Source organism: Hirsutella rhossiliensis, assembly GCF_020360975.1.
Source record: "Hirsutella rhossiliensis strain HR02 chromosome Unknown scaffold00008, whole genome shotgun sequence".
NCBI lineage: Eukaryota > Fungi > Ascomycota > Sordariomycetes > Hypocreales > Ophiocordycipitaceae > Hirsutella > Hirsutella rhossiliensis.
The window spans coordinates 2,741,473-2,769,016 of record NW_025408674.1 but is presented as its reverse complement, the minus strand read 5'-3'; the positions used below and the strand labels follow the sequence as shown (position 1 = coordinate 2,769,016).

General features: G+C 55.4%; 8 protein-coding genes across 8 annotated transcripts; 4 read left to right on the top strand and 4 right to left on the bottom strand.

Moving 5' to 3' along the window:
• Window positions 1-759: 759 nt before the first annotated feature.
• HRG_07720 (mRNA capping enzyme domain-containing protein) lies at window positions 760-2,226 on the top strand (the record flags this gene model as incomplete). Its single annotated transcript, XM_044866191.1, has 2 exons — window positions 760-1,388; window positions 1,440-2,226. 2 exons carry the CDS (start codon window positions 760-762, stop codon window positions 2,224-2,226), a joined length of 1,416 nt encoding a protein of 471 aa, XP_044719155.1.
• A 426-nt stretch (window positions 2,227-2,652) lies between these two features.
• On the bottom strand, window positions 2,653-4,452 carry HRG_07719 (EF hand associated domain-containing protein; the record flags this gene model as incomplete). Its single annotated transcript, XM_044866190.1, has 1 exon — window positions 2,653-4,452. The coding sequence occupies one exon, from the start codon at window positions 4,450-4,452 to the stop codon at window positions 2,653-2,655; it is 1,800 nt and encodes a 599-aa protein (XP_044719154.1).
• A 1,596-nt stretch (window positions 4,453-6,048) lies between these two features.
• Window positions 6,049-8,355, top strand: HRG_07718 (uncharacterized protein; the record flags this gene model as incomplete). Its single annotated transcript, XM_044866189.1, has 9 exons — window positions 6,049-6,053; window positions 6,106-6,245; window positions 6,305-6,867; window positions 6,933-7,100; window positions 7,151-7,524; window positions 7,583-7,865; window positions 7,915-8,094; window positions 8,150-8,225; window positions 8,282-8,355. The coding sequence occupies 9 exons, from the start codon at window positions 6,049-6,051 to the stop codon at window positions 8,353-8,355; spliced, it is 1,863 nt and encodes a 620-aa protein (XP_044719153.1).
• A 3,117-nt stretch (window positions 8,356-11,472) lies between these two features.
• On the bottom strand, window positions 11,473-12,606 carry HRG_07717 (uncharacterized protein; the record flags this gene model as incomplete). The annotated part of the gene is made up of 1 exon (XM_044866188.1): window positions 11,473-12,606. One exon carries the CDS (start codon window positions 12,604-12,606, stop codon window positions 11,473-11,475), a length of 1,134 nt encoding a protein of 377 aa, XP_044719152.1.
• Window positions 12,607-14,857: 2,251 nt separating this feature from the next.
• Window positions 14,858-16,552, bottom strand: HRG_07716 (c2H2 type zinc-finger (2 copies) domain-containing protein; the record flags this gene model as incomplete). The annotated part of the gene is made up of 3 exons (XM_044866187.1): window positions 14,858-15,518; window positions 15,589-15,683; window positions 16,313-16,552. The coding sequence occupies 3 exons, from the start codon at window positions 16,550-16,552 to the stop codon at window positions 14,858-14,860; spliced, it is 996 nt and encodes a 331-aa protein (XP_044719151.1).
• A 2,236-nt stretch (window positions 16,553-18,788) lies between these two features.
• On the top strand, window positions 18,789-19,434 carry HRG_07715 (uncharacterized protein; the record flags this gene model as incomplete). The annotated part of the gene is made up of 2 exons (XM_044866186.1): window positions 18,789-18,989; window positions 19,054-19,434. The coding sequence occupies 2 exons, from the start codon at window positions 18,789-18,791 to the stop codon at window positions 19,432-19,434; spliced, it is 582 nt and encodes a 193-aa protein (XP_044719150.1).
• A 1,452-nt stretch (window positions 19,435-20,886) lies between these two features.
• On the bottom strand, window positions 20,887-21,663 carry HRG_07714 (uncharacterized protein; the record flags this gene model as incomplete). The annotated part of the gene is made up of 1 exon (XM_044866185.1): window positions 20,887-21,663. One exon carries the CDS (start codon window positions 21,661-21,663, stop codon window positions 20,887-20,889), a length of 777 nt encoding a protein of 258 aa, XP_044719149.1.
• A 3,066-nt stretch (window positions 21,664-24,729) lies between these two features.
• HRG_07713 (uncharacterized protein) lies at window positions 24,730-26,641 on the top strand (the record flags this gene model as incomplete). The annotated part of the gene is made up of 5 exons (XM_044866184.1): window positions 24,730-24,794; window positions 24,845-24,988; window positions 25,045-25,804; window positions 25,871-26,242; window positions 26,306-26,641. The coding sequence occupies 5 exons, from the start codon at window positions 24,730-24,732 to the stop codon at window positions 26,639-26,641; spliced, it is 1,677 nt and encodes a 558-aa protein (XP_044719148.1).
• Window positions 26,642-27,544: the final 903 nt, after the last annotated feature.

The following is a 27,544-nucleotide window of genomic DNA, read 5'->3' as shown; positions in this document are numbered from 1 at the left end:
CGATCGCCGAGGTCATCAAGGGCTGCAAGGCCCCAGAAGCAAATTGGCTGATCTGACCACGGGACAGCTTTTCTTCATGCCTGGACGTCCCGCTGACGGGCAACAGGTTTGTCATGAGCGCCGTTGAGCCGATGAAATGCTGGATAGTGGGTGAAGTGTACGATATGTAGCATGTAGACACCTGCTAGCTCAGCACGTCCTGTGCTCCCCTGCGGAGACCTGAGCGACCAAAAGTTGCTGGACGGAAAATACACTAAACTAAACTAAACTAAACTAAATCTTGGAGCCACTTCTCGTCGACGCATATTAGCACGCTTTCCCTTTGTTCCGGGTCTTGATGAATTGACTTGAAGTTTCAGAAAGCAAGAAGCAAGAGCCTAGTAATCTTTTGTTTCCCCCCCGGAGGGCCTGTCTCGGGCTGCAGTGATTCCATGACAACGAACCTGAGCTTATGATGACTAAAAGAAGAGTGGGATGATGTGGAATCCGGCCAACATCGGTGTTTATGGGATCAACTATCGCATATAGCAAATATTATACTTGCACCCACGCCTTACTGAGCATGTTTTTCCGAGAGTGTGGTTGGGATGCAAGGGGAAGCATGGCTGATATTCGGCACCGCTGAGGAGTACCAAGTACATGGCTTGCCTGCACTCAAACGCCCCACTGCGCTTTATTGACCACCTCACTTCCACCACCCAAGTTTCTCAGCAACATCAACCTCAGCCAACTCCCAATTGCTTCAAAGAGCCGTCGAATATGGCCGAAGACGAGAACAAGGCGGCCGCAGGCACATCGGTCAATGCGCCCCCCAAGAGAACCAACAAGCGTCGAGCCGACGACGACGGCCAGGACGACCTCCCGCAGCCGTACAACGCCAACTCGCTCCAGCCCGCCAAGCGGCGCGCCGTCTCGCCGTCGGAGCAGCCGCGCAAGCTCAAGCGCCCTGGGGCGCGCGCGCGCATCTCCGAGGCCGAGCGCGAGGCCATCCGCCTGCGCCAGATCGAGCGGGACCGCGCCGCGGCGGCGGCCGAGGCGGCGGCGGCCGAGCAGAACCGCCTGCGAGGCGTGCACGACGTCGTCAAGCAGCACTACAACAGTGTGCCCGAGCGGGGCCGTGACTGGCGCACGAGGGACAGCAAAATCAAGGGCCTGCGCGTCTTCAACAACTGGATCAAGAGCTGCATTGTCCAGCGCTACTCCCCGGACGAGGACCACACGCCCGGCTCGCGCGAATTGGGCCGCTCCAGCGGCAAGGAGCTTCTCGTCCTCGACATTGGCTGTGGCAAGGGAGGCGACTTGAGCAAGTGGCAGCAGGCGCCGCAGTCCATCCAGCTCTACGTCGGCCTCGATCCCGCCGACGTGAGCATCGAGCAGGCCAGGGAGCGGTACCGCAGCATGAGCTCCCGTGGCGGCCGTGGAGGTCGCGGGGGGTCCAGCAGGAGACCGCCACCCCGCCTCTTTGACGCGCGCTTCCATGTCAAGGACTGCTACGGCGAGAGCATCGAAGACGTCGACATCATCCACCAGGTCGGCTTCGACCCGTCCCCCATGAACCGCCGCGGCTTCGACGTCGTCAGCATGATGTTCTCCATGCACTACGCCTTTGAGTCCGAGGCCCGCGCCCGCACCATGCTGCGGAACGTCGCCGGCGCCCTGAAAAAGGGCGGCCGCTTCATTGGCTGCATCCCCAACTCGGACGTCCTCGGCGAGCGGGTTCGGCAGTTCAACGAAAAGGCCGCCGCAAAGCGCACCGCCCAGGCCAAACCTGCCGAGCAAGACGGCTCCTCGCCAGCCGACAAAACGCCCCCCCCCACGGACGAGCCCGAGGACGGCGAGCTCGAAGAAGGCGAGGCCGAGCCGACGGCCGAATGGGGCAACTCCATCTACCGCGTCCGCTTCCCGGGCAAGACACCCGACGACGGCGTGTTCCGCCCCGCCTTTGGCTGGAAGTACAACTTCTTCCTCGACGAGGCCGTCGAAGAGGTCCCCGAGTACGTGGTCCCGTGGGAGGCGTTCCGCGCCCTGGCCGAGGACTTTAACCTGGAGCTGCAGTTCCACCGCACCTTTCCCGAGATCTGGGAGGCGGAAAAAGACGACGCCGAACTCGGGCCCCTCAGTGAGCGCATGGGGGTTCGTGAGAGGGGGGGCGGGCCGCTGCTCGTGTCCGACGAGGAAATGGAGGCGGCCAGCTTCTACATTGGTTTCTGTTTCTACAAGGTCTAACGGGCTGCGTTGATGTCCAAGGAGCGAGTACAACTCCGCAAGTCGTAGCTGACGTAGGCCGTCGATTTAGCGTTGAATTTAAGGAGTCTTCAACTCGTGTTCCCCAACGTTTGTGCATCTTGTTATTCCTTGACTATAATGTACTCTGATGACTATACACAATCGAAAGGGGAGTTGGGTATCATAAAAAGACTGTGACAGCTGCTCACCATCCAAGGAGAGTTTCTCCCTCCCCATTTTCCTCCTTTTCCTTCACCTCTTGACACAAAAAAGCAAAACGCCGCAAGGTCTCTTGGTTATGACACCATTAAACCATATGCGGGACGATGTTGGAAAGCTGGCATTTCACGCCCCCCGAAAAGCCGTGTCGAAGGTGACTGACCATGGATCTGGCGTGGACAAGTCCAGAACCAGATGGCCGTCCTGCTAGGGCGCATTTGTCGACCGACGCCAGATCATCACCGCCGCGACCGCAGCGCAGGCCGTTGCGCCCAGGGTCAGGTAGAGGCTGGTCCGGTCAGGAGCCTCTTCCTCGGTTTTGGGAAATCCAAGGCTGGGGTTCGTGGCAGCCTCGGCGAGGGCGACGAAGAGCTCACTGATGCTGCCCCAAGTGACGCTCACGTGAAGGGGCGTGTTCATGTTGAGCGATGAGGTGTACTGGTCGGGCTGCAGCTCGCTCCGTTGCGTCGTCTTGTCCTTGTCTGCTTTGAGGGCGGTATAGACAGACGGCAGCTCGTCGAGGTGGGGGTACTTGGACCGCATGTCAACTATGTGGGAGAAGGAGTCTGGATCCGATGAATCGTAAGCATAGCACATCAAATCGCAGGCGTCGAGTTTGGACCGATTTTCCAGTACGGCTGGCTCGAGCTCGCCGAGTTCCTCAAGAATCAGGTACACTTGCTTGCCGCCGGGGAGCTCGACGCTGTTGACGGCCCGGCGAGGTTTGATGGTTGGATGGTACAGATCCTCCCAAGGACGATTCAGGAAGGCATCGAGCAATGACGATTTCCCAGCCCCCGGGGCGCCGACGAGGTAACATAGAACAACGTTCCTCTCGACGCGGCCCGGGCGTCTTCTCCTCTTACGGGACTTTGTAATCTTGAGGGCGGCGGTGATGGGATCTTTCGGATTGGGCGGTTCGAAGCCAAGGTAGGCGAGATACTCTATCGTCGTTTTGGGCTCCAAGAACGTGGTCATGCTCCACTGGGCCAGCCAACCCTGCAGGGTGATGTGACCAGCCTCGTTCCTCACGGTGGATGAGGGGAAGCAGGAGTCGGCCCAGGATGACGGCAGACCCGGGGTTGGCGAGAACAAGGCCTCGAGCTCCTCTCCGTTCAAACCGCCGTCGTTGTCCTTGTCGAAGAGCAGAAACAGGTCGACGAAGAAGCGGTATCCCGCAGGACTCAGCTCAGCCGAAGAGTATTCGGGGACATCGAACTTGGGGCGCAGGAACTTGTCCTCCAAGCTCAGGCTATCCGTATAGTGGTATTTACGCAGAATGATCCAAATCGTCTCGTGCCTGCCTTTCTCGGCATATATCTTGTTGAGCTGAAGAAAGCCGGCTTGGTCGATGCCCTTGTCCATGTCCGCATCGGGCAGCGACTTGGAAATGGACAGCTTGATATTGTCGAGATCGTCGCTCGTCAGGGGCTTGTCGAAACAGCGGGCCTGGAAGTCGCGCATCTCCTGATCGTTGAGGTAGCCGTCCTGGTCCTTGTCGCAGAGGAAGAAGACCCTCCGCAGAGCAGAGACGCAGGCCGGCTTGAGGTGTCCCTCCTTGTAGTCGAAGAGGGGCGCGATGGGATGGGTGACGGCCTTTTGGCAGAGGAAGAAGACCTCGTTGACATTTCGATGCTCTCGCGCGCTGGTGCGGATGCATGAGTCGATCTCGCGGAACTCGGCCATGACGGGTAGCATCTCCTCCTCGACGACCTGGGGGGTGTTGCCCTGGCCGGCCAGATCCGACTTGTTGGCGCACAGGACGACGGGGACGTTGACGCCGAGGGAGCGGAAGTAGGGCATCCAGAAGAGGGCAACCCTTTCGTAGCTGTAATGATCGGCATAGACAAGCAGGATGACGTTGCATTTGCGAATCTCCTTGCGCAACGTGGTACGGTCTTGGGGGCGCGCCGAGGTGTCGACGATGGTGGTTGTGACATTTTCGGGAGTGCCGATGCTGGGGGGGATGGTGATTTGCGGAAGGACGGGCTGGATCTTGTTGCTCATAAACTGATCCTTGACAAGCGAGGCAATGAGGCTCGACTTGCCTGTGCTCTCGTCGCCGCAGACGCAGACACGCACTGGGAGATGGAAGTCAGCACTGGCAACGACGGGTGGCCCGGGGGATGTGGTACCTGTGGCCATGGCTGTGGGAGTATGTGGCAAACCGCCTGCTGTGGAGAGAGAGGGATTTGGGATTAGGCGGCCATGTCCTCGCCCGACGCGGCTCCAATCTGGGCTGAGAGGTGGCCAAGGATGCTGGCGAGGCCTGGGGCGAAATCAGGAGCTTGGGATTGAGTTGTGGACGACGAGGAACCAGGCTCTGCTCCGGGGCGGCTGACGGCGGCTGTGGCGGTAATAAATTACTGCTGCGCCGGGATTGGGCAGGGGCAGGCGTTGGGCCATTTCCATGGCAGCGGGACCGGGTACTTGCCCGCTGGGGCGCAACAGTGACGGATGTGTCACTCAAACTCCGGACCTACCGTGCCTCGGCAGTCACCAGGAGTGATGAACCGGGGCAAATTGCTTGCTTGAGAATCCGGCATGTTTTTGACGACTTTCTTCGCTTTGAAACGGGGGCTCTACTTGTCCATCAAGGTGCCGCCTCCTCCGTACGGAGTACCAAGCTCCTATCTCAACTATTAGTCAGCGTTGCCCGCCAGTGGACGGGCTCGAAGGCAGGTCAGCTGAAGAACGCTGCTAGGCAAAAGTAGAGTGCACACACCCAGTAGATGATGCTGCAAGTGACCGTTATAATTGACTGTTTTGTCCCTGTTCCTGCAGGGTATGGCTGTATGTGCTGAACTTGAAGCAAATCCAGGTTATACTTAATTACAAAGCACAGTGAGTGCCGGGCCTGAACTGTAGAGCAGAGGAATAGAGATGGAATGGACATGATCAACCAGCAGCTGAGGCGTCGCTGGCGCTGAAGCCTTTCGCCAGCAGAGTCCACCATGGCATCTTCACCTTATCCACACGTGCATGCTCTGTTATATGTACTGCATAGTCATCATCGCTTATACGCCCATCTTGCCGGGCCATGGTAAAGCAGCTAAAGCTCAGTGACACGACGTCGTACTGAGCCGACGCGTCGTGACGGCAACAAGGACGTCCCGTCCCGTCCCCCTGCCTCGCTCGCATGCATTGCTTCTCTTGTCAAAAGACAAACGAGATTAATATAAATGCGCTTCCTTTTTCTGGAATTCTCTGATTCTTCATACCCCATTTGCCTGTCCTAGACGTTCAAACATGGCCAACCACTGCCGCAGCGCCCAATCAACAGGCTGCCATGGTGGATCGTCCCTGTCGACTGCTTCAGTCGTTACGTACCCCACACCGGCAACCCCAGAGTCCGCGGCAGACAGCGCCGGTCAAGGATGCCGCCCTCAACCTTGCGCCGCGTGTCTGGATTCAATCATATTGGCGTCACGGCACACATCAGGTCGCCAGCCTAGCTCGTAGCCATCGGCTCGCCTGCATGCACACATTCTCTCCCCTTTCACCTCCGCCCCGACAGCCTCGCCCCCCACCTCGGCCGCATCGTCGCCGCGTCACGGCTACCTGGCGACGGGCCTCGGCGCAGAGCCTCGGCGCAGAGCCAGCATGTTGTGCGTGCAGAACGCCCGGTGCTGGATGAGCACACGCTGACGACGGCCCCAGCGTCCTCCCTCCGCCGCCGCGGTATCCCTCCAACGGGCCCTACCACCCTGGCGGGCTCAGCGGCGTCGTGCCCATGATCGAGACCAACAATACCCTATCGAACCCCACCGGCCCCGAATGGCAGTTTCTGGTGGGAGAAGGTGAGCCGCCGAACCCTTCCACGACCCCGTCTTCGCGCGGGCTGACGTTGCCACGCCAGGGACTTACGTCCTGAAGGAGGACCTGCATCTCGCGACGCCGCCGCCGCATCCCTCGGAGGCGCCCATCGTCAACCCGAACCCTCTGGCGACCAATCCCCAGCCGGCAGCCGCCGGGACTAGGCTATCGCTCGTCAGCCTCGATGTTCGGCCGCCGCCCTTCTCTTACAAGGGCCCGGCGGAGAGGACTCTTTCGCTTGGCGGCACGGGCTCGAGCATACAAGAACACCCCAGCGAGGCCCGAAAATCGACCGAAGGCGCTTTGAGCAGCGAGGATGGCCGGGCGGGCTCCAGCAGCGATGTTCCGACAGCCTCCATTACGCTCGGCTCCGCCCCTGCCTTTGGCGAGGGCAACGCTTTCCTGACGACGACGCCGTCCAAGGACGTGAACAAGAGGAAAAAGCCAAAGAACAACGTCACCAAGAGCAATTCGTCCTTCATATCGCGAGTCATCGTCAATGAAAACCTGTCCAAGCGACTGACAGATCGACCGACGGATGGCATATTTGCATTCGGAAATGTCAGCCGCTCTTTCCAGTGGATGGACCTCTCGTCTCCCAATAAGGTGGGTGGCAACGATCCCGGGCAGACTGGAGTCGATGGGAGCCATCTGACTTGAAGCCACTCCAGCAAGACTATTTGACCAAGATTTTATTCACAAAAGCGCACTGCTTGTGCCATGACGTCAACAAGACAACCAAGAGCGCATCGCATATGGACGTCATCATGGGGTTCTCAACTGGCGAGATCATCTGGTGGGAGACCATCTCGCAGCGATATACACGTCTCAACAAAAATGTGCGATCGCGACTGTCGACCGGGCGACCAGCACGCTGACTCGCGCACAGGGCATAATCAATAGCACACCCGTCTCGGAAATTATGTGGATTCCGGGGTCCGAGAACCTCTTCCTCGCATCCCACATGGACGGGTCTTTGGTGGTTTACGACAAGGAAAAGGATGACTCGCAGTTCAATCCCGAGGACGAAGGGTCCAGTATCAACGGTAGCGATGCCGGAGACACGGCGAGCGCTGTTCACCATGGCACCAAGATGCATATCCAGAAGTCGGTCCATTCCAAGAACCAGAAGACGAACCCAGTGGCAGCGTGGAAGCTGTCTAACCAACGGATCAACGCATTTGCCTTCTCGCCGGATAACCGCCATCTAGCCGTGGTTAGTGAAAACGGGACGCTCAAGATTATCGACTATCTCCGGGAAGAGTAAGTCGTGACGGCGTTGGGTAGACACGGTCTTGGAGCAGTGCTGACACACGAATAGGCTCCTGGATCTCTTCAACTCGTACTACGGCGGGCTGACTTGCGTGCGTTGGACGCCCGATGGCAAATACGTCTTGACGGGGGGACAGGACGATCTGATTTCCATATGGTCTTTGGCAGACTCGGCCTTGGTGGCAAGATGCCAGGGCCATCAGTCGTGGGTTTCTGCCCTGGCATTTGACCCGTGGCGCTGCGATGATCGAAACTACCGATTCGGCAGCGTGGGAGAAGACGGGCGACTGTGCCTGTGGGACTTTGGCGTCGGCATGCTGCATCGACCAAAGGTAGGGGGAGCGTTGGCGAGGACCGAGAGGAGGGCTGACACGGCTGCAGAACGCGCGACAGCGAATGTCGGTCTCGTCGCCGTCTGGAATGGGGCAGCGCACCGATTCGGCCAGCCTTGGCTGCTTTCGAATGCGGTCCAACTCGGGGGTTGACGGTGACGACGAAGGAGACGGCATATTCCACCCGGTAGAGCCGCGAGCACGGATTCCCATGCTGCCACCAGTCCTGGTATGGCCCCGTCAAGCAAGTCGGAGGACGGCAGATGAACTGACGCAGCGACAAGACGACGGCAATTGATTCCCACCCGGCGTGCTGGCTGGAGTTTACCGAAGATGCCATCATAACAAGCTGCAAATCAGGTGAGTCGACCAAGCACACTGTCCGGCAGGTGCACGGGCTGACGGTAGCTCAACAGGCCACGTCAGGACCTGGAGCAGACCAGGTAAAGGTGCGGCAGCAGCGAGTCCAGATGACAGAGCCGAGGCATGAGTGTTCGTTGACGCGACGGGCGTTTGCGCAGGGCATCACGAATCTATGTATCATACGAGCAAAATAGACGGGGTTTCACGGCCCGGGCAAAGGCTATCTATCTGTGGCGTTCGCATTTCAAGACGACAAAGAACTGGGTCTTGTGTGACTGTGGGAAAATTGTCACGGCACCCTGCGCCGTACAATGTTAGGCCGCCCGTTATTGCGGGTGGGTCGACAATGCTCGTGTCTGCATTCACATGGCAGCCGGTTCGGAGGACTTCGAGGCAGAGAAGCCGAGGACAAAAAGCCTTCTGGCACGGGCTCTGGCTTCGACATATGTACTGATACTCCGTAAGCTAAGGCAAAAAAACAAGGGGGAAAAAGCAAAGCAAGGAAATCAGAAAGTAGGCATCTCCACAGGCGTGCCAAGTTGGGATGGAGTCGCCGAGGATAGCGCCACCGGGCGAGGGAAAATCGGGTTCGGAATGGCCTTGTAATTACATACTGTATAATATTGGCAAAGCAAGACATGTTCAAGTTTGGTTAGTGTCGAAGTGGACCGGACCGGAATCCATTACAAAAGAAGCCATTCCCGGAGCAGCTTGGGTCTATGCAATCTTTAAATCCACAACGACGAGAAGTGCCCCGTTTCTTATCTGCCAACCTGGCCGTATGAAGACATATGTACTGTACGTATATATGGGAACTTGCAGGCATCATGGGGCCACGCCGGATTGCATCGCCCTGCACCCCTGTCGCAGCGGGCCTCGGCGGTCGAGCCTTTTTGGGCCCGAGAGTTTGAGCACAAGTGTGGGCATGAGCTTGTGACAGTCATAAACATACCGGTACACAACGAGTATTCGGTTGAAGCATGAGGGTCAAGTGGCTCATGAGTGATTACAAGTCTATGAATTCAGCCGCCCTCTTCCAAGCAAACAAAACGAGGCCACGCCCCGAACCAAGATATTAAGGGATTTTCCGATGATCTGCCGGATCTGGTGATCTGCCGGATTGCGGCGACTTCGCACGCTCAACATCAATCGACAATAGCTCAACAACAACGGTGCCAATTGACGTATCCTTTGATTTCCTGAATCATCAGAAGCAGTGAAAGTCTGGCATATATTTAGAACTTTTATCTAGGGGGCAATGCGCTGCGGTGCTGACATCAAACCAAGCAACGGCCAAAATAGGATGCCGACAGATTGTGTAAGTCATTTCAGCCAATACAGCAAAAACAGAACATTATTGGCTTTCATCGTAGGCTTTAATCATGTGGGATTCTCCCCATTCTATCCATAGTGCAGAACTTGGCTCAGGATACTGCAAAAAATGGGGGTTGGAAGGGCGAGCTGGATAACTTCATTCTACGCACCCGTAATGAGCCAGATTGAACGTGATTCGACGGTACAAGCATCTTCTGAAAAGAACCTATCTATGCATCTGAATGTAAGGTTTATTTTTAGCTTGAAATTCAGTGCGCGAGGCTCCGCTTTCACACCTGACAAGGAAAGACGTGCACGAAAATTGAGAAATTCGACACCCTACCCTAAAACACGTATAACATGGATGAAATGGGCTTTCTATTCCTTATGAGCATTTGAACGAACAGGGTATTCCTCTTATTATAAGAAAACAAGGCAAAATTGCTCGGCGTATTAAAAAATGGCAACCCATCCTCCCTTACGTTCAAGATGTGCGTCAGTCAAGAGATGGCATCGCTGCCCCATTTCTCATCCACCAAGACAAGCCAGCACAAACTCTGGACTTTTGGTTCGTGAAACGTGAATCAAGTCGTCAATAAATATTTTTAACACGTCAAAAACGAGGTGGACGAATCACAATATTGGAAATGAGCAGCTCACCGGTACGTTCGACCGGTTTACCAGGGTGAAAGCTCGAAACGGTTGTGCTTATCGCCTTTTGGTTCCCGATGGCCACTTAACCATTTTAGTATCGAATTTATGGAGTGGTGTGACCGGCACCGAGTGATCGTTGTGGTGTTTCCCCCTCAATCCATTCATCGGCTGCAACCCTTGATGTATCGTTATTCAGCCTCTCTCAACAGCGTATACGCATGATCTTATCCAGTACACAGACAAATCAAAAGGTTCATTGGATTGCTGAAATCGAAGATCTAGACTGTGTTTTGGAACGCATTTCAGGAAGTAGTCGAGAAGTCCTCTGTCGATGCTGGCCGCAACAGCCGAAGGCTGAGCAGCACCCTCAGGAGCCCTCAATATGAGTTTTAAGTGCTTGATATGAGAGTTAAAGTATGCAGAGAACAAGTAGTCACAAGAACCAGCGCAGGCAGACCGGTAAGGCTTCAAAGATGATCTCTTCTGCTGTACAGATTCTAGTGCAGACGAGGTGTTTAGCTCTAAAATTGTGGCTCAAGCTCGCCAAAAATGACAGTGAAAGGACTCCAAAGAAAGAGGAGGCTCTGAAGAAGGAGGCCCGAAAGCTTCAGCGACAGCAGAAGGCAGCGGAGCAAAAGCTCTCGCTCTAGAGAAGAGGAAGCAATGAGAGGCGGAAATTGGGAGAAAACGACGGATGACGGAGGCCGTGAAGCAAAATAAGGAGATAAATTGGCATTATTAACAAGAGCTGAAGATTTTGAAAGTGGAAAAGCCACAGAAAATGCAGAATGAGCGACGGGTGGCTTCTGAGGGTCGCGAGAGGAGTCAGGATGTTCACGCTGCAAAATTGTCACTCTTCCGTTCACACCAGAGCGGGCCATAGCATTGCAGGTACCAAACACACTATATAATAACGCAAATAATAAGGCAATGATAACTTCAAACGACATATCCTGTCCTCAAAGGCCCTCTTTAGCTGTTGATAGTGATCGGGAGGCAATGGGTGCATTTCGGGGACTTGCGCGATCGGAGAGTAACAGAAGACGACCTCGATGGCTGGATGACTTCAAAAAGATTGAGTGGCATCTTTGAGCATTATTAACTGCTCTTATAAGATTTTAGAACAATTCAAATAGTATTCGTGAAGTTATTCTCAGTTCTTTGCTGGAATGCAATGAGCCCAAAATCCGGCGAATCGCCAGATCCGGCAGATCACCGGAAAATCCCTTATCCCGCAGTTCCCGAAGTAGTAAAAAGTAAACAGCCGCCGGTCCGTTTAGAGGAAAAGGGCCATGGCAACAACTCCAGCGAGGACGTTGAAGGCAATGACAACGCGGCCAGAGCCGCCCGTCACCGCACTGCCGCTGCGTCCGGGGACGGCAGTGCCGTTGCCGCCAGCCGCGCCGCCGGACGCACCGCCGGACGCACCGCCAGCAGGCTTGTCAGCAGCGGCCTTTGGAGGCGCGGCGGCGGGCTGGTTGGGCGTATGCGGCGCCTCCGGCTTCTCACCCTTGGCGGGCCCGGCAGCGGGAATGGTCTTGACCTTGTCGGCCGGGACAGCGGCGGGAGCAGGGCCCTTGGTCGGCTTCTCGACCTTGCACTCGGCCTCGACGCAGGTTTGAACGCAGGAGCACTCGGTCTTGACCTTGCACTCCTCAAACTTGTACGTCACAGAGGAGCCCGGGCTCGAGCCGGCGTGGTGAGCAGGGGCAGTGGTGTTGGTGTAGACTGCGCCCCCGACCTTGGCGACGAGGTTGTAGCCGCACTTGTCGCCCTTGCACGTTGACTGGGTGCACTTGGCGACGTCGGAGCACTCATAGACCTTCCTCTGGACCGTCTCAACACTCACGGCCTTGGTCTCGACAACCTTCTTGTTCTCAATCTTGACGTGGTTGAATTCGCCGTTGTCGCAAACGAGCTCGACAACGCCAGAGGCCGTCACATTGTGGCTGACGGCGAGACCGTAGACGTACTGGCCCTGGACCTTGGTGACAACGCGGCCCTGGTCGCGGGGCTCGCAAATCTCAAAACGGAACGTGCTCTTAAGGTCGATGTCGTAGACGAGGCGCCAGCTGACAACGGCGGCCTCGGCGGGCATGTTGGAGATGGCGCAGAGGCCGCCGCGGACCTCAAACTTGAAACTCTGCGAGAGCTTCAGCAGAGCCTCGACCTTGGTGGCGCCGATGAGAGTGCCCTGGGAAGTGCTCGAGGCAGCAGCCGAGGTGCTGGCGGCCGTAGTGGATGCGGCAGTGCCCGTGGTAAGGGTCATCTTGGTCAGGGTCTGAGGCTGCAAGCTCGTGGCCGAAACACTTGAGTGTGCGGAAAAGGTATAGTTGCTGCCTCCCGCGACGTTGGTGGCGACGGCCGACGACACGACCGCCGCGGCGGCCATGGTGCTGAACAGATGCATAGCGAGTGACGAGGTGCGCGTAGGCTGTTAACGAGAGTGAGACCGAGAGTTTCCCTGTAGTTGCGGAGAGAAGCGAGGGGAGTGACGGGGAAACTTGGCTATGGGATGATGGTCTCTGGAAGAAGATTATGATCCTCCATTTATACCCAGCCGCCTGGCCCTCCACTCCTACCTGTCTAGTTGAATGTTTCCCCAGTCCTCGAGACGGGATAATAGCATGAAAACTTTTTTATGCATCATCCTTGCCGCTACGAGCAATCCTCTCGTGGACCGCCTTTAGATTATGCAGGTACAGAGGTCGAGCCGGTGGCAAGGATTCAAACCGAACCTCGTATCCGCCTGGCCTTGCTCTATGGCATAAATTGCGGTAATCCTTTGTGGAGAGGAGCGCTCTTGGGAGCCACTTTGTGGGCATTTGTTTCGTACCGAGATGAGGCTAGCAGCATGTTTACGAGGACATGCCCCGATTATAATCATCATAAGACGTAGCGTGAGTGGAGAACAGCTGTCGAATGCGTCTCCTCGTCCGTTATTAACGTGGATACGGAGTCGCCCACAACAGACAGCCTGACCTAGCCGGAGAGGGTTTGGGGCAACGCGAGGTTCCTGGTCAGTCTGGCCCACCGAGCCGTTTCTCCGACAGACGGGGCAGAATTTGCATGCCATTCCCAGATAGCAATCATACCCCGTCTAGGGCTATCCTTGCAAATACAGGTTATAGTTTAGCTACATTGTATGATCTGCTCCTACTGTACTTTGAATGTCCTCCCAATTTTCCCACCATTCCTGTAGTAGGCTACTCTAGTTCATATCAAGCGTCTTCCCTGCCTCTTTCCTTGCTCTTATCATCGCTGCGAGTATATCACCGTTTCGGACCTGCGTATGATTGACCTTGAACGAGAACGTCTCGGCCTCGTTATAGCAGAAACCGGTCGTGAGTTCCGGAAAAGAGCCTTGAGCAAAGAAGTTGGAGGGTGGAGCGAGGTGTAAGGCTTTAGAATATGTCCGAAATGAGAAACCTGGGATTCAATGCAATCGAGCTCTCGTATCCATCTTCCTTGGTCAGGACAACCCATATTTAGGGCAGATATACGAATACGTAGTAGCGTTCTTGCATATTTACATCCGCGTACGTATTCATTACTATTAATAGTAATAAGCGCCATCATAACATAGAGAAGTACCAAAAGGGACTTTACATGTAATGATGAGCCTTGAGGGGCAATTAAGTAAGATGGCAAGTAAAGGACTTAAGTGAAGGGAACTTTACCGCAAACCGTACCGTATTGCGATTCTGTTCGCTGCTGGTTCTCCCCAGCCCTGTCTGCCCTTGCTTGGAACAATTTGTCTGAGTGGCTTCTGCTGAGAACATTTCGGATGCCACTTTGCTAGAGCCGTCTCTTTACCCGGGTCTGCCGGCTGCCGGTCAGTGTATTACTGATGTATTTTCTTCGCCACTCAGAACCATTAGACCGGCCTGCGTGCTGCTAACTAACGAACACTACATACCCTACCGCGACTTTTAGCGGTGCTAAGACGCTGCCAATTCCAAAGCACGTTGACGCCGTTACTCGCCGTTGTGAAGGGCTTCTAGAATAGCTGGAGTAGACATGTCCGGCACTAGTCGAACTCTAAGGTGAGCCTCGCCACGACCCAGTAGCTCAGCAGCCTTTCGTAAAGCCTCATGTAGTTGCTTAGATTTCTGGCGTAGCTCTTGGATGATCTTCGGGTACGCGCTCCTCGGCCCGTTGTGGACCTTTGATGAGTGTATTTGGCCTTGATGTGCAAAGTATGCGCTCCGCCGCTAGCAGTGCATGCATACTTCTGGCCTGTCAGCACACGCTTCCTCACGAGATGTCAGAAAACGTACGTGTATATAAGAAAGGCCTGGGCTGACTGGCACACAGGCCTGCCGAACTGGTAGACTAAAAAGTGAGTTATTAAGTTGTAGCATGTGCCGGTTAGTAAAGGATATCCCTAAGCTACTCGGTCTCTAAATGGAAGAATAACTTAAGAGGTATTTAGATTATAAATAACAAGAGCCTTTAAAACAGCTTTATATCTTTGAAGCTTCATACATGCATCGAGACTAGATAAGAGTCGGAGCGTATCGCCACGCGCCGCGATGACCGGCGCCGATTTAGCAGACTGAGTTCTGGAACGGCACAGAAAGCGAGTAAAGTTCGGCAGAAGCAGCCTGACGAAAACAATGGGAATGGGGACGTTCCTCGCCAAACCGCGTCCGTTTCCTTCACTTCTTCAGAGACCTATTTGCCTTCAACTGTATTTTGAGCAGCATCTCGTTCTCATCCCTCCGTGCCTGTTCTATCTGTTTTTTGCCTCTCATGACAATTGCTCGCTGCTGCGCCACTGGTAAATGCATTAGACTCTTCCGGTCAGAGTCCCGCAAGGTCGCCAGTTGGGTCTGAGAGACGGCCTCGCGTTTGGCCACTCGATTTGAACGGGGCGTTGTGTCCTCGTTTGCCTCGGCCGTCGAAGAAGTAGATATATATGTTGAGGAAGTGGTGGCGGTTTCTGTCTGTGCCGGCGCCCCGGGTCGGAGCACTCGAGCCCGGGCTTGCATGCGATGCGACAGCACCTTTCCTGATGGCAAACGCATCGTCTTGTCGATGTCGACAAAAGGGGATTTGGAGCGCTCCGTTTTGTATTCGATGTTGGTGTCGTCGCCAGAGCTGGACTCAAACTCGTAAAAGTCTCTGTACTCAGACCCTTGGCTCGAAACGTCAATCTTGCAGTGCCCTTTACCAATCATGTGTTGCTGTGCTGCTTGAATATTACTTCGCTGGGAGCCGCAGAAGAGGCATTCGAAATAGCCACAGATAACGAGATGAAAATACTCGATCAAGGCCTCCAAGTCGATAACTAGACGATCAGGATCGGGAATAATAAGGCTATGTTTTTTTTAGCATATTGTCTAGATTCTCGTCTAAGCCCGCGCTGCGATGATTGCAAAAGAGGCACTGCGCAGGATTGAACTGGACGTCGGGCTCGCGCACATCCAAGCCATTCTCGTCGACAGAGAGGGCAGAGAATTGTTGTTCAATGAGCCTAAGGAACTATAAGTGAGTGCGAATCCAACTGGTCTACTGACATTACTTCGCCTGACTCCTGCTGGCCTGGACAAGACATCACTCTTTGGGAATTGCGAGTATCGCATCCAGAGGCCGCAAACAATTCTCCATGTCGTTGGTCGGTGTCGGCCATGGTTGTAGCTTAGGTAGTCGCAGTCTGGATCGAGGATCACGACAAGAGGAGCATGAGAGCCAAGGTAGCGAGCGAGTAGCAACGAGGAGCCTGTGCACTTTTAAAGGCAACCAGGGACAAGCCTGAACAGGCAAAGGGGGAAGCGAGCGGGGTGCAGCATGCATCTGACATTGGATAGCAGTCCTCGGTTGCTGTTCTGTACTGCCAGCAAGGGTGGGCGCAGTACTACAGTTACCAGTACGGACATACATCTGCGCTGGAGTGGTAGATAATGGCCATGTTCCCTTCTGGAGAAACGTCGAGTTATGTGTAGAGGCAATACGGGCCATCACCCGACGCACAGTTGCCTACTGCCTTGCCATCTCCAAAACCTTTGAAAGGCGGAGCCCGGTGATGGCTCGCCTACTCTTTAATCTACGAGACATTTCCTCATCTTAGCAACCGGCGTCAAATCCAGCATACACAAGTGCGGCCGTCTTACCTTGTCAAAGTCCCGACACTCGTGCACAACGTTGGCCATTGCGCGTATGCCAAAGTCGCTGGGGCTATACTGAAAGACGTTTGGCGTGACATCGGCGGCGCAAACCTCGTGTTGCCTCAGCGCATCGATGGAGTGGTCGATGTGCGTTATGCCCAAGCCTTTGCCCATGCCAATGCGAAATACCACGAGCTTGTGCAACATGGCAGTCTCGGCCGGCGCTTGCGCAGCTTCAGCTATCATATCGCAAGGTATTCCATTGCTAGACTTCTTACACGGCAACGTAAACTCATCCCACCTTGGACTGGCATTCGACATTTGTCTCGGAGTTGCTGTCAGCACTACAACGGCGAGCGCGATGTTGATAAGAAATGACAGCAACGAGGCAACAACACGACTTTCCAGTTCCGAAAATCTGTCACCCGCTTGTGTCCTTGCTTTGGCCAGTCTAACACATCGGGCTAACTGGAACAAGATGAATGGGGTAAAGCTGGGATCAGACTCTCGCTCGAACTCCTAGGAGAGAGCTCCATGGCGAACATGAATTGCGGTTGCGGGGATTTCATCAGCCCCGTATAAGATGGACTCGACTTGACGGAATCGATTACTGGACCTCAGCTTCGAGTCATGTCGCCCTTTCGTTCGTCTCACCCGGCAGCTAATATGCTGTTGGAACTTGGGGGCATGCCTTTCGGCCGCTGCCCACTCGGGCACCCCCCAAGTCTCACAGAATTCGCCTTGTACAAATCCGAATCCTACAGACAAGCGTCTTGAAGGAGATGCTGCGGGGGCCGGATGCATGAAGGCACAGCACTACTGTACTACATTGAAAGTTCTACCATACCCATGAACCAGTGAGTCACTCGGGAGTCCAGACTCATCACCTTGATAATAAGAAAACGATGACTGCATGTGCATGTGCGAGCTTGGAGCGTATAGGTCAGCAAGGCGGGTATAACCGACCAACTCCTACGGGTGCATCCCTTCATGGGGCCCGATCGTCTGCTCACATGAGCACATGCAGGCATGCAGGAGCCGGTTCAGCCAACAAAACATTGGGGAACTGTTGGTTGCGCTCAGCGCAAGGGACATAGGACCTTTTTGGAAGGTCGATAACAGGCCCGGTCTTTGTGACTGTGCCCAGAGAGAACCGGTGATGAGTTGATAAATGAGTAAAGCATCTAGCTTGAAAGTAGAAGCCATGAACATTTTCTGCCGCTTTGGCCGCATTGACCCCTGTCGTGATACTCAAGCCTCTTTTCCCTGCTATAGCTAACAGGAACTACCGTAATACCCTGCGTGTCAATACCTGTCCACTCCTGTAACTAATTCAATGACAATGCTGATAGCCGGAGTGTCAAGTCTAAACAAAAATACGAGTATTCAACGTCTCGTCGGGTCATTAAAGGCTGCCTACGAGGTAATACTCACCTATTACAAGGATGCATTCATCGGTTCTGCGACATGTCACTTGCTAAAGTTGCTATGGACGTGGAGGGAAAGAAACATGGATCACGGGCGATTCTCGGTCGCGGGCTTCTTTGTGTTATTAATGGCATTGATCGAACGGCTCTCTCTAGTAAAATAGCCTTCTGTCCACATCAAAGGTTGTTGCAAGGCGTCTGCGATTGGTGTGAGTAACATGACTCAGAAGTCGTGCCTGTAAGTCTACATACCATGTGAGGCGCAAGCTCAATCCTCGCCTCGCTTGCTGGGCCAAGTGACGGGATAGAGTACCTCCGCCTCGGACTCTCGCTTATTGGGTCAAGTAACAGGATAGAGAGCCTCTGGTTCAGAGTTCCGCTTGTTGGGCCAAGTGACGGGATACAGAGCCTCTGCCTCAGCTCCAGCCTCGCGTTTGGCCACCTGGACCTGGCCGACCTCGAGCGCTGGAAGAGCGGACACAGAATCCATCGAGGAGAGAAGGACATTGGAATGCATTTTGAAGGAATAGAGCTAGGCTGCTAAAAACCTTAACTTGATTGTGAAAGAGGACTTTGGGACGGGGGTTGGCTCTTTGAAGGACTGTCCGGGGAGTTGGGTTTTATATTCAATACGCCCTTGAATTTGCGTCTTCACGTTCTTTCCGTCAAGTTATGCCCGTATCTATTTCTCGTCCTTGGCAGAAGTTCATCTTTGTGATTAGTGCTGAGTCCCATGTACTCAACATAGCTCCAAGGCAAACAAAAGGGAGGAGCAGTAACCATGTCAGTGAAGCATGCGTCTCTCGGTTCTGACCACAGCCAGAACCTGTGACCTCAGTCAGGTAAGTTACCACGACCTGGTCCATCCATGGCCCAGGCTCACTGCAGCAAGTGGATGACGCAGGTAGCAGTTCCCGATGGCTGTACACTCAGGGGCTTCCGATCCCCTCCTCGCCACCGTGGACCCATGATAAATGCCACTCTTCTACAATTACATGAGGTAGACGTGCAGTTCTACACCCACGAGCGCGCCGACATTAGGTCGATTGCTCCCAATGGCCATCAACGCGACGGCCGACGCCTCCTTTGGCCCCCAATTGGGACGGGGCCAGCTCGACTTTACGCTGGCCTTTGAGCAAGCTATCTTTGGAATCGGGCCCTCGGAACTGCTCCTGGCTGCCGCGTCGTTGCGTATTTCCATTCTTCGACAGAGAGAGCCGCTCTTCCGGGTCGGCCACTTGCTCTGGGCTAAGTTGGTAGGCGTGTCCTCCATCACCACTGCCGCTACCGGCTGCTAACAGACTCAACTCTACCGTCAAGACCGCCGCTGCCCTGCTCCTTGGTCTCGAGCTGGTCAGCCTGGTGCTATGGAGCACCTCGCCCCCTCCTGCGCGCACCCACGTCGCCCTGGCGGCCGCGTCTCTGGCTGTCGCTGACGTCGAAGCCATGGCCTCGCTGCTCTACACCGAACATCGCCATGCATTCTCGCCGTCGCTGCTGCTGAGCACCTACCTCTTAGTCAGTGCCCTGCTCGACGTCGTCGGCATCCGCTCACTATTCCTGCGGGGCGACTTGGATGCTCTCGGTGCCGTCGCCTCGGCGACTCTCGCCTTGAAGCTCGTCATGACTGGCCTGGAGGAAGTCCCCAAGCGTGGTCCCGCTGCTCTGCGCACATCCAAGGAGATGGCAAGAGGCCTGTAGAACCGATCCGTGTTTTGGTGGTTAAACGTCACCTTTCGCCGGGGCCCTTTTAACCAGCTCCCAGGTTTGCTTAGGCCCTGACTAGAGAGCATACACGTATGGATAGGGAGCATACAAGATAAGTGGGGTAGTGTGGCTTATCAAGGCGCAACGCCGATACCGCACAATTAATTCCCCGCGCCTACGTAGCAGACTCTTTAACGTATATATCGTAAAGTAAAGCTATTCGCATATAGGCAGGCTGCTTACGTTATATATATATATATATATAGAGCTTAAGACTTAAAGATGCGTTATTTCGTCGAATTAAGCCCTGCCCGCCCGGCTGCCTGCTTGCCTGCTTACGTCCTTAAAGGAGTTCTTCGGCATATATATCTCGCTATGCCTCTTCTTCGCCTTAAACGGCCTCTTCTACCTTATCCCCTTGTATGTCTTCCTCCTCCTGCGAGGGCATCGCGACGATAATTTCCTCTTGTGTGTGCTATGCCCTCGTGGGCTCGTCGGGCTCGGGGGCTGCGGCAAGCTTATCGTCAGAGACTGGAGTACGGCGTATAGCTTGTTGATACGCTCGTGGCATATGTGTGCCCGGCTCGTACGCATCGCCCCGTTGTTGAAGGTATCTCTGGTCCTCCTCCCCGCCCATTATAGGACATCAAGCTTAATCCCGCACGCGGCTATGTCCTCCAAGATCCACTCAATGGGCGTTAAGTAGGTTACGTCAACCGCCATGCCCAAGTTGATGTTACCGATTTGAAGCACTTCATTCCTCCCCAGTCCGCCCGTAAGCATCCCTGCGATTCGGCGTTCGACGACATCCCAGATACAGGCGCCGGAGTCGCCGCTTTCCGAGAAGACGGCCATCCTCTTATCGTGCTGGTAGCTAATAATACACCACTCTAACGCAATAAATTGCGTGGAGTTGGCCCCGGTTGTTGTACGTATAACGGACTTCGCCTCGTTATATGTGCCAAACGTTAGACCCGAACTGCCGCCTCGCTTAGCGACTACCTTAGTCGGCATGGTATAGCGGGCCGAGCTTTCAGTGCGCCGGTCGGATGCGATGCCCAGAGGAAGGCCCCCCAAGCGACAGGTTCCTTCGCTGTCTGGCGGAAGAGTTGGGAATCGTTCTAGGCTAGTGCTAAACCCGGTTCATACAAAGACGCGGTTCTGCAGCTCCGAGAAGGGCCTTGCGTATCGGTCTTGGTCCAGTCGAATAAGGCTCCAGTCACTAAGCTCGCCGTGCCGACGGATCGCATATCCTCGAACGTAGGCGACTTATCCAATTATACGACTGCTAGGTAGTGCGCGGGCCTCGAAGTTGTCAAAGACGGGCGTTATATCGTTGAGAAGTGTTTGATAGAATTCTATCTGGCGTATTAGGCGGTCATCGTCGACTATACTAGCACGCTCTTTGAATTCGTACACTAGGTCTTGGTAGCGTTGCCTGATCTTCTATAGCGTGGAAAGGGTCTTATCAAACGTTGTCGTGCTAGGCTGGAGCATGTGCTTTTGTATTGACGCGGAAGACTGGGAAGGGGCAGTGCTCGGTAGAATCTCCACTGAGTGTCCGGGCTCTATATGGCCGAAGCAGACATGTCGACAGGTCAGGGCGTATGTGGCATCCGTATGTCTGTCCCGGAGGTAGAGGCAACTGGTGCCCCCCCATGTCGGCGTGTCGATAGGCGAGATAACATTGCCTACGCAGTCGCTAATTAGACTCATGTCCGGCGCGTAATAGCTGGTTCCGGCGTCGTCCGGCAGTTGTAGGACCATAGGTGCTGCGAGCTTGATCAGGCGCGATTCTTTGATTTCGCACTGCACGTCATATAGCTTATAGTGTGCAAGCAAGAGTCGACACTGCGTTGCCACGCTATGACCATCGCGCCAAGATAGGGTACCGGGCTCCACGGAGATAAAGACGACAATAGGGGCGTCGGGGAGGTCTTGATATCCGATCCGTAAGACGTCGATCGCGTGCCAATAAAGGCCTCGTTGCTCGATCAAGGAGACAACCTGACAGCGGAGCGAGTTCGGGGAATCGTCGTTCCACTTTTCGATGATTGCATGCTCGTCTACTACGCGAAGCCTCTTCTCAATAGGGCACGACCATTGGTCCACCCGGGGGGTCCAGGGCTCCGTTCCAGATCGGGCAACCAGCCTCGGGAATGACGGTAGGCCGATATAGTAGCATCGTCGCTCTTGTTCCGACGGCTCCAATAACGCGTCCATATCTACCTATGAATCTAAACGCGTGTGTGAGGCGAGGCAAAGGGCGCTGCGAGATGTCGATAGGTCGCCGAGGGATAAGGCCTTCTTATGTTTTCGGATATACCGAAAAGGCATAGCATGTCGGAAAATGCTGGGGACCATATTTCTTATATAGCCGCGGGGCAGTTAGCAATCAGGAGGTACTATGAGGGAGGAGGAAAACTTACAGGCAGTGCTGATGGGCGTCGGCAAGGGGAAGCCTGAAGAAGACGATGGCGCCGGCTTGCAAGAGGTGGCGTTGTGCAGAGGGGTAGCGGCTTAGAGGGGGCGCGTGGAAGACTCCGCCGTGGCGGCAATGTGTCGATATCGCGTATAGAGTCATCGGTGTCACTCCACATAAGACGCCATATAGAGAGGCGAAAGAGCGGCGACGTTGTCGAGGTTGCATATATAGTTATAGGAATAGCCTCTCTGATGATTGCGAAGCGTTAGTGGAGATTAAAATATCCGTGTTGCCGCGGGCAAAGGGAGTAAGCAAAGCTGCTATAGCCGGGGCAGCTGGCGGCCGGCCGCACGGAGCGGGTAAACGCATGGACAGAAAAGTTGGTTACCGGACTGCTTAGCTGTCAACACATGATCCCCTGTCGGTTCTGCTGCATCGGCAACGCGCTCCGAATCTTCACCCGTCGTCTGGAGAGGGCTGTCGCACCTAGCAAGGACTTGGACGTTATCCTTCTCCCAGACACAACACCTACTTCATGACATAGCTGCTCCGCCTGATAAGGGGGGATTTAACATGAGAGCTCTACAACAGGGAGTTGCGTCAAGGAACTAGGGGCCGAACTAATAAGCCACTCGGATCATAGAGGCTCGATCAGGACGTTTAACCAAAGGCCGGGGCAGCCAGCAAAATACTGCCAGCTACTCGGGACCCAGACCATCAACTTCCGTCAAATTACCTACTTTCTTCAGTTTTAGGAAGGTGCACCCGAATCAAGTCTTCTTCGCGCAGGCTCCGCCCTGGGGGCCTTTAAGCTTCCGGTTTGGGGGCAGGAATCGCTCGGAACCCTGTTGGCTTGGATTTAAATAAGTTGCGTCCTCCTCATCACCTTCACATAGGTCTCAATCCCCTGCCCGAAGGCCGAGATAAAATCAAGTCCAGCTCAACAGGGGCCTCCCGTTGCGGTGAAGACTCGATTATTGCCTTGGCTCATGTGAATTGCTGCTGGCGAAGATGACGAGGCCGCTTTTATGGCTCATCCTCGGAGTCCTACTAAGTTCCGTCTGCGCTGAAGCGTTTCTCGCCCGGAACGGCCAAAAACTGCTGAGCTACGCAGCGACAGCGCAGAGACGGCCGCTTGGCAAAACCAAATCCCTTTCGTGATTGACGCCCGACTGGCCAAGAGTCACCAGAGAATATCCGGCTGCTAGATGCCCGCTTGCACTACCTGTAGGCGAACTGGATGTTTCGGTTCGAGTGATGAGAGGGACTCGGCAACGAACTGCTCATGGCAATGGGACATGTCATCGGGTCACCTGTTCTCGGTGCTGTCTACAGCCGAATGGGCATAAGCTAGTTGCTGTGTACCTAAGCTGTTGAGGAGAGGTTACCTGTCAGACAGAACAGACAAGGGATCAAGCTTTAACCGCACGATTGGCGGCATCTGTTGGAGCGTTTCACTTTTGCATAGGTAGTCAAGCGGTCCGTCTAGTTGGATCACTACCCTATACCCGGACCAGATCTCTAGGAAAATCAGCTGGGACTCGAGAGCTGCCTGTTATCGTGAGTGTAGGCAAACCGTCGGCACAGAGAGAGCATATGGCTTCTAATGGACTGTACCGTCGAGTGGGATGAGATGCTCATGCGGCCATTGCTCAGTAGAAACGTACCACGTTCAGTTCGGAGCACAGCAGACATTTCAAGTGAGTGGTAAGTCACGCGAGCCGAGGTGGCATCGGGCCCGCTGGTGGTGTGTTTTCGGCCGAGGAGCCATTTCCGGATGCTTACGTATCCGTACTCTTGCACATGTCTGCGCGGCCGCATCAGGGCAGCGGCAAGCAGGGATCGGCGAAGGAATTGCCCGTCTTTTGTTGACCACTGTCACAAGCATTCTGTAGGTACTTTTACGCATGTATAACCTCTTGTTCCTTTGCATGCGGTCGTGTTCGGGGAAGGTGTGCGTTAAGGTGTGCGTTGCTCCTGACTCCCGGGTAGCGGGTACCTGCCACGCTCCACTCTCAGGCGGCGCTCCGTTGCCGGAGGCACATGGGTACATGCTTATCGGCAGCCATCGCGGTGCGGTATCTGCCAGTTCGGTACCAAGGGCCCGAGTGTTTGCAGCGTGCACTAGCACTGCCTGTGCGCGCTTTTATAAGTTAGCTGAAGCAAAGCGACCCTTGGCCAGCGGGAGGCGAGATAGGTGACTTGGGGCGCCGACTTTGACCGCCGGAGCATGTGCAGCGGTCGGTACCGTATCTTGGACGAGATAAGGCAGGACAGAGGGCCCCATGTACCGGGTACCACCAAAGTACTGTAGATGTCACTTTGCTCAATTTCCGGCACTGGATGATGCTTGTGTGGATGAATCACGGGCAAGCGCGGCACCTGAAGCTCGGGCGAGCTCGTGAAAATCCCTTTCCAAAGACAGATATATCCTGTCCTCCTGTCCTCGAGCCCCCCATATTCCCAGCCTCGGACTTCACCCGTTTCCACTGATCCCTCCCGTCTATTACTCGCACACGCATGGTTACATGACTCTCCTCTGATTACTCGGCGCTGCACATCGCAACGGTAGCCTCCACTGCCGAACCCTTGCCCAGCCGCTGAGATCCACCGGTCCGAGATTGGTTAAGGTACCTCGCATCGTACATACACAGTAGACCCCTGATAACAACCGTCCAACGACGATTCTCTCTGCCCACCACCCGTCTTCGTCAGGTTCGCAGAGTGGCGCCCTCGCCTGTCAAGTAGCCCGTGATACAACCACTGGCCCACTGCCTGGCCGGGCCCGACTTTCTCTCGTCAGCTTCTTGCGAGGCTGCTGTCCCCCCTCGCTTCACCCCTCGACCTCACATCTGGCCCGAACCATGCCGTCCTTCAAGCCCTTCTCATCGGTGACGGGACGTAACAGCTACAGCCTGTTTGACATTCGGTATGCATTGCCCGTTGCCGCTGCGTCCGCTTGCGCTAATCCAACTCCAGCCTCGACCAAGACTTCATCGTATTCCGCGGCAACGATCATGAATCCTCGGGCCAGTTGCTCAAGGGCGTCGTCGTCCTTTGCCTCTCCTCGTCGCTGCGCATCGAGGATGTGCGCCTGCGCCTCACCGGCACTCTGCGATTGGCGTAAGCCCGCCCTCTTCGCTTGCTCTCCCACTGTGCAATCTTCTAACCCTCGACAGCTGGACTGACCAGAGATCAAGTACTGCCGCCGTGTCGGGCCAAAAAGTCGACAGGTCCACCGCGATACTAGATCACCGCTGGGCTCCCTTTGTCGGCACCCATGGCAAGAGCATGACGCTGCCCGCCGGCAACTACGAGTATCCCTTCGAATTCAACCTGCCCGGCGACACGCCCGAGAGCGTCGAGGGTGTCCCGGAGGCCTCCATCACCTACCGCCTCAAGGCCACCGTCGGCCGTGGCAAGCTCGCCTACGACCTGCATGCCTACAAACACCTCCGCGTCATTCGCACCCTCGAGCCTGGCGCCCTCGAATTCCTGCACGCGATGAGTGTCGAGAATATCTGGCCCAATAAGGTCGATTATTCCATCATTATCCCGCAAAAGGCTGTCGTATTCGGCGGCACTATCAATATGCATATGCGCTTCACCCCATTGCTCAAGGGCCTGGAGCTGGGCGAGATCACGGCCCGCTTTATCGAGCTTCGCGACTGCTGGATTCAAGGCTCGACCGGCCTGAACATCCGAGAACACCACACGGAACGCGAGGTCTCGACTTGGAGATTCGAGGTCAATCCCGAGGAACACTGGCAAGACATGATTGAAGACACGGGTCAGGAAGGCTGGTCCCTCAACAAGCCCTTGAACCTCCCCAAGCGCTTGCGCCAATGCATTCAAGACTTGAACCACCACGGCATCAAGGTGCGACACAAGATTAAGCTCACCGTGGCCCTCAAAAACCCAGATGGACATGTCTCTGAGGTAAGCCCCCGAAATGAGAGCCTTGCATGGGCTGTGTCGCCGTGCATGCTGACGGGCAAACGCAAGCTTCGTGCCACGCTACCGGTATCCATCTTCATCTCTCCAAACGTACCCTTCGACGAGCAAGGCAACCTGATGAACCAGTCGCCGGGCGCGACACCTGCGGGCCAGGACGCGGCCGCGCTGGCGCCGCCTGGCTACGGCGAGCACGTACTAGACCAACTGTACGAGGACGTTGACACGGCCGGCTTGCAGACACCGGCCATTCAGTCTGGCGTTAACAGCCCCTTTTACGCACACTCGCGCACGGGATCGGCCGACAACCTGGCGGCGTTGGCCGACAGCGCCCCGATTGCGCCGGCCGCGCTGTCGTCGCGGCTTGCAGACGTTTCATTTGACTCATCACGGCGCAACAGCTCCTACACGTCGATGCACTCGGTGCTGGGGAGAACATCGCCGCCTTCGGGGCCCCAGGGCTCCGCGCAACGATCCGAACCGCAGTCGGCCGGTCTGACGAGGAGCAACAGTCACGAGGACTACTCGAGGAGGAACTCGGTGGAGCACTTTGACGCCGACGAGACGGACCTGGCAGAGCTGAGTCGGGTGCCGAGTTACGCGACGGCAGTCCGCACACCTGCACGGTCGCGGGCGCAGACGGGAAGCTGCCCGGTGCCCGACTACCAAACCGCTCTCAGTGCGCCGCGGACGCCGCCGGCGACGGACGTCAATGTCGAGCATCTGACTGCCATTGCCGAGGTGACACCCGCCGAGCAGACAAATTCGGACGACTCTCATTCGGGGGTGGACTTCCACGTGGATAGGAGTCAGGCCGTCTGAGGCACGTGGACTTGCGGCACCATGTCGTGCATTTCCTCGATGGGGGTGAAACGGCGTTGGGAAGAGGGACGATGGGCGTTTGGAATGTGCGGCATATCGTGAAACAACAAATTTTCTGGGCTAATAACTAGAAGGCGACCAGAACATGGCGCCATGTGGAGCACTGCTCTGGAGTCTTGGGAGGAATGGTTTGTGCTTCGAGTATTTACTGGATCAGGCGCATTGGGCATGGAGGACGTTTCGATGGGCTGGCGGATTCCCTCTTGGATACCTTGTACCGCATTTCACACAATAATACCCATGACGCACGAGATAGGAAAGAAAACCACCATTGCTTTTCCGGCTAGATAGAATGGAAGATGGCCAGAGGCTGTGAGCTTTGACTTGACTGCCATCAGTCAGGTAGCCAGGACTCCCAGCCAACGCGCACGTCGAGCGAGTGGCGGCGCAAACACGATTGTTAAGAGAGGGGCGTAACGATGGGTGGAATGGTAACAGCTCAGCTAGGCGGATGGATCCCTCATGAGAGGGTCGGACTATGGCTCCCTATTGACGTCAGAGCCAGGGACCGACAAGCTGAACGCTAGCAGATTCCTCCTGAGACAGCCTGAGGGAGGGAGGCGGGGCACGGTTTGATGAGGTCATGATATAAAGTGCGCGCCATCCACGCTCGTGGGCTGGTAATGTTTAAATTTCTCTCGCCAAGAGAAGCGTTATTCAAAAGCAGCCATCAAGGTAAGTAAGCCGGCAGTTTCTCCGCCTAGGCGCTACTGCCGCGACCTCCACCGCCCCTCTGGTCCCTGACCGTCTCGCCAGAGCGGGGACGAGACTCGCGAGGGCGTCATGGCCATTTATCCAACCTTGGCTGCCCACTGTTCAGTCTTCTAACTCTCATCTAGTCAC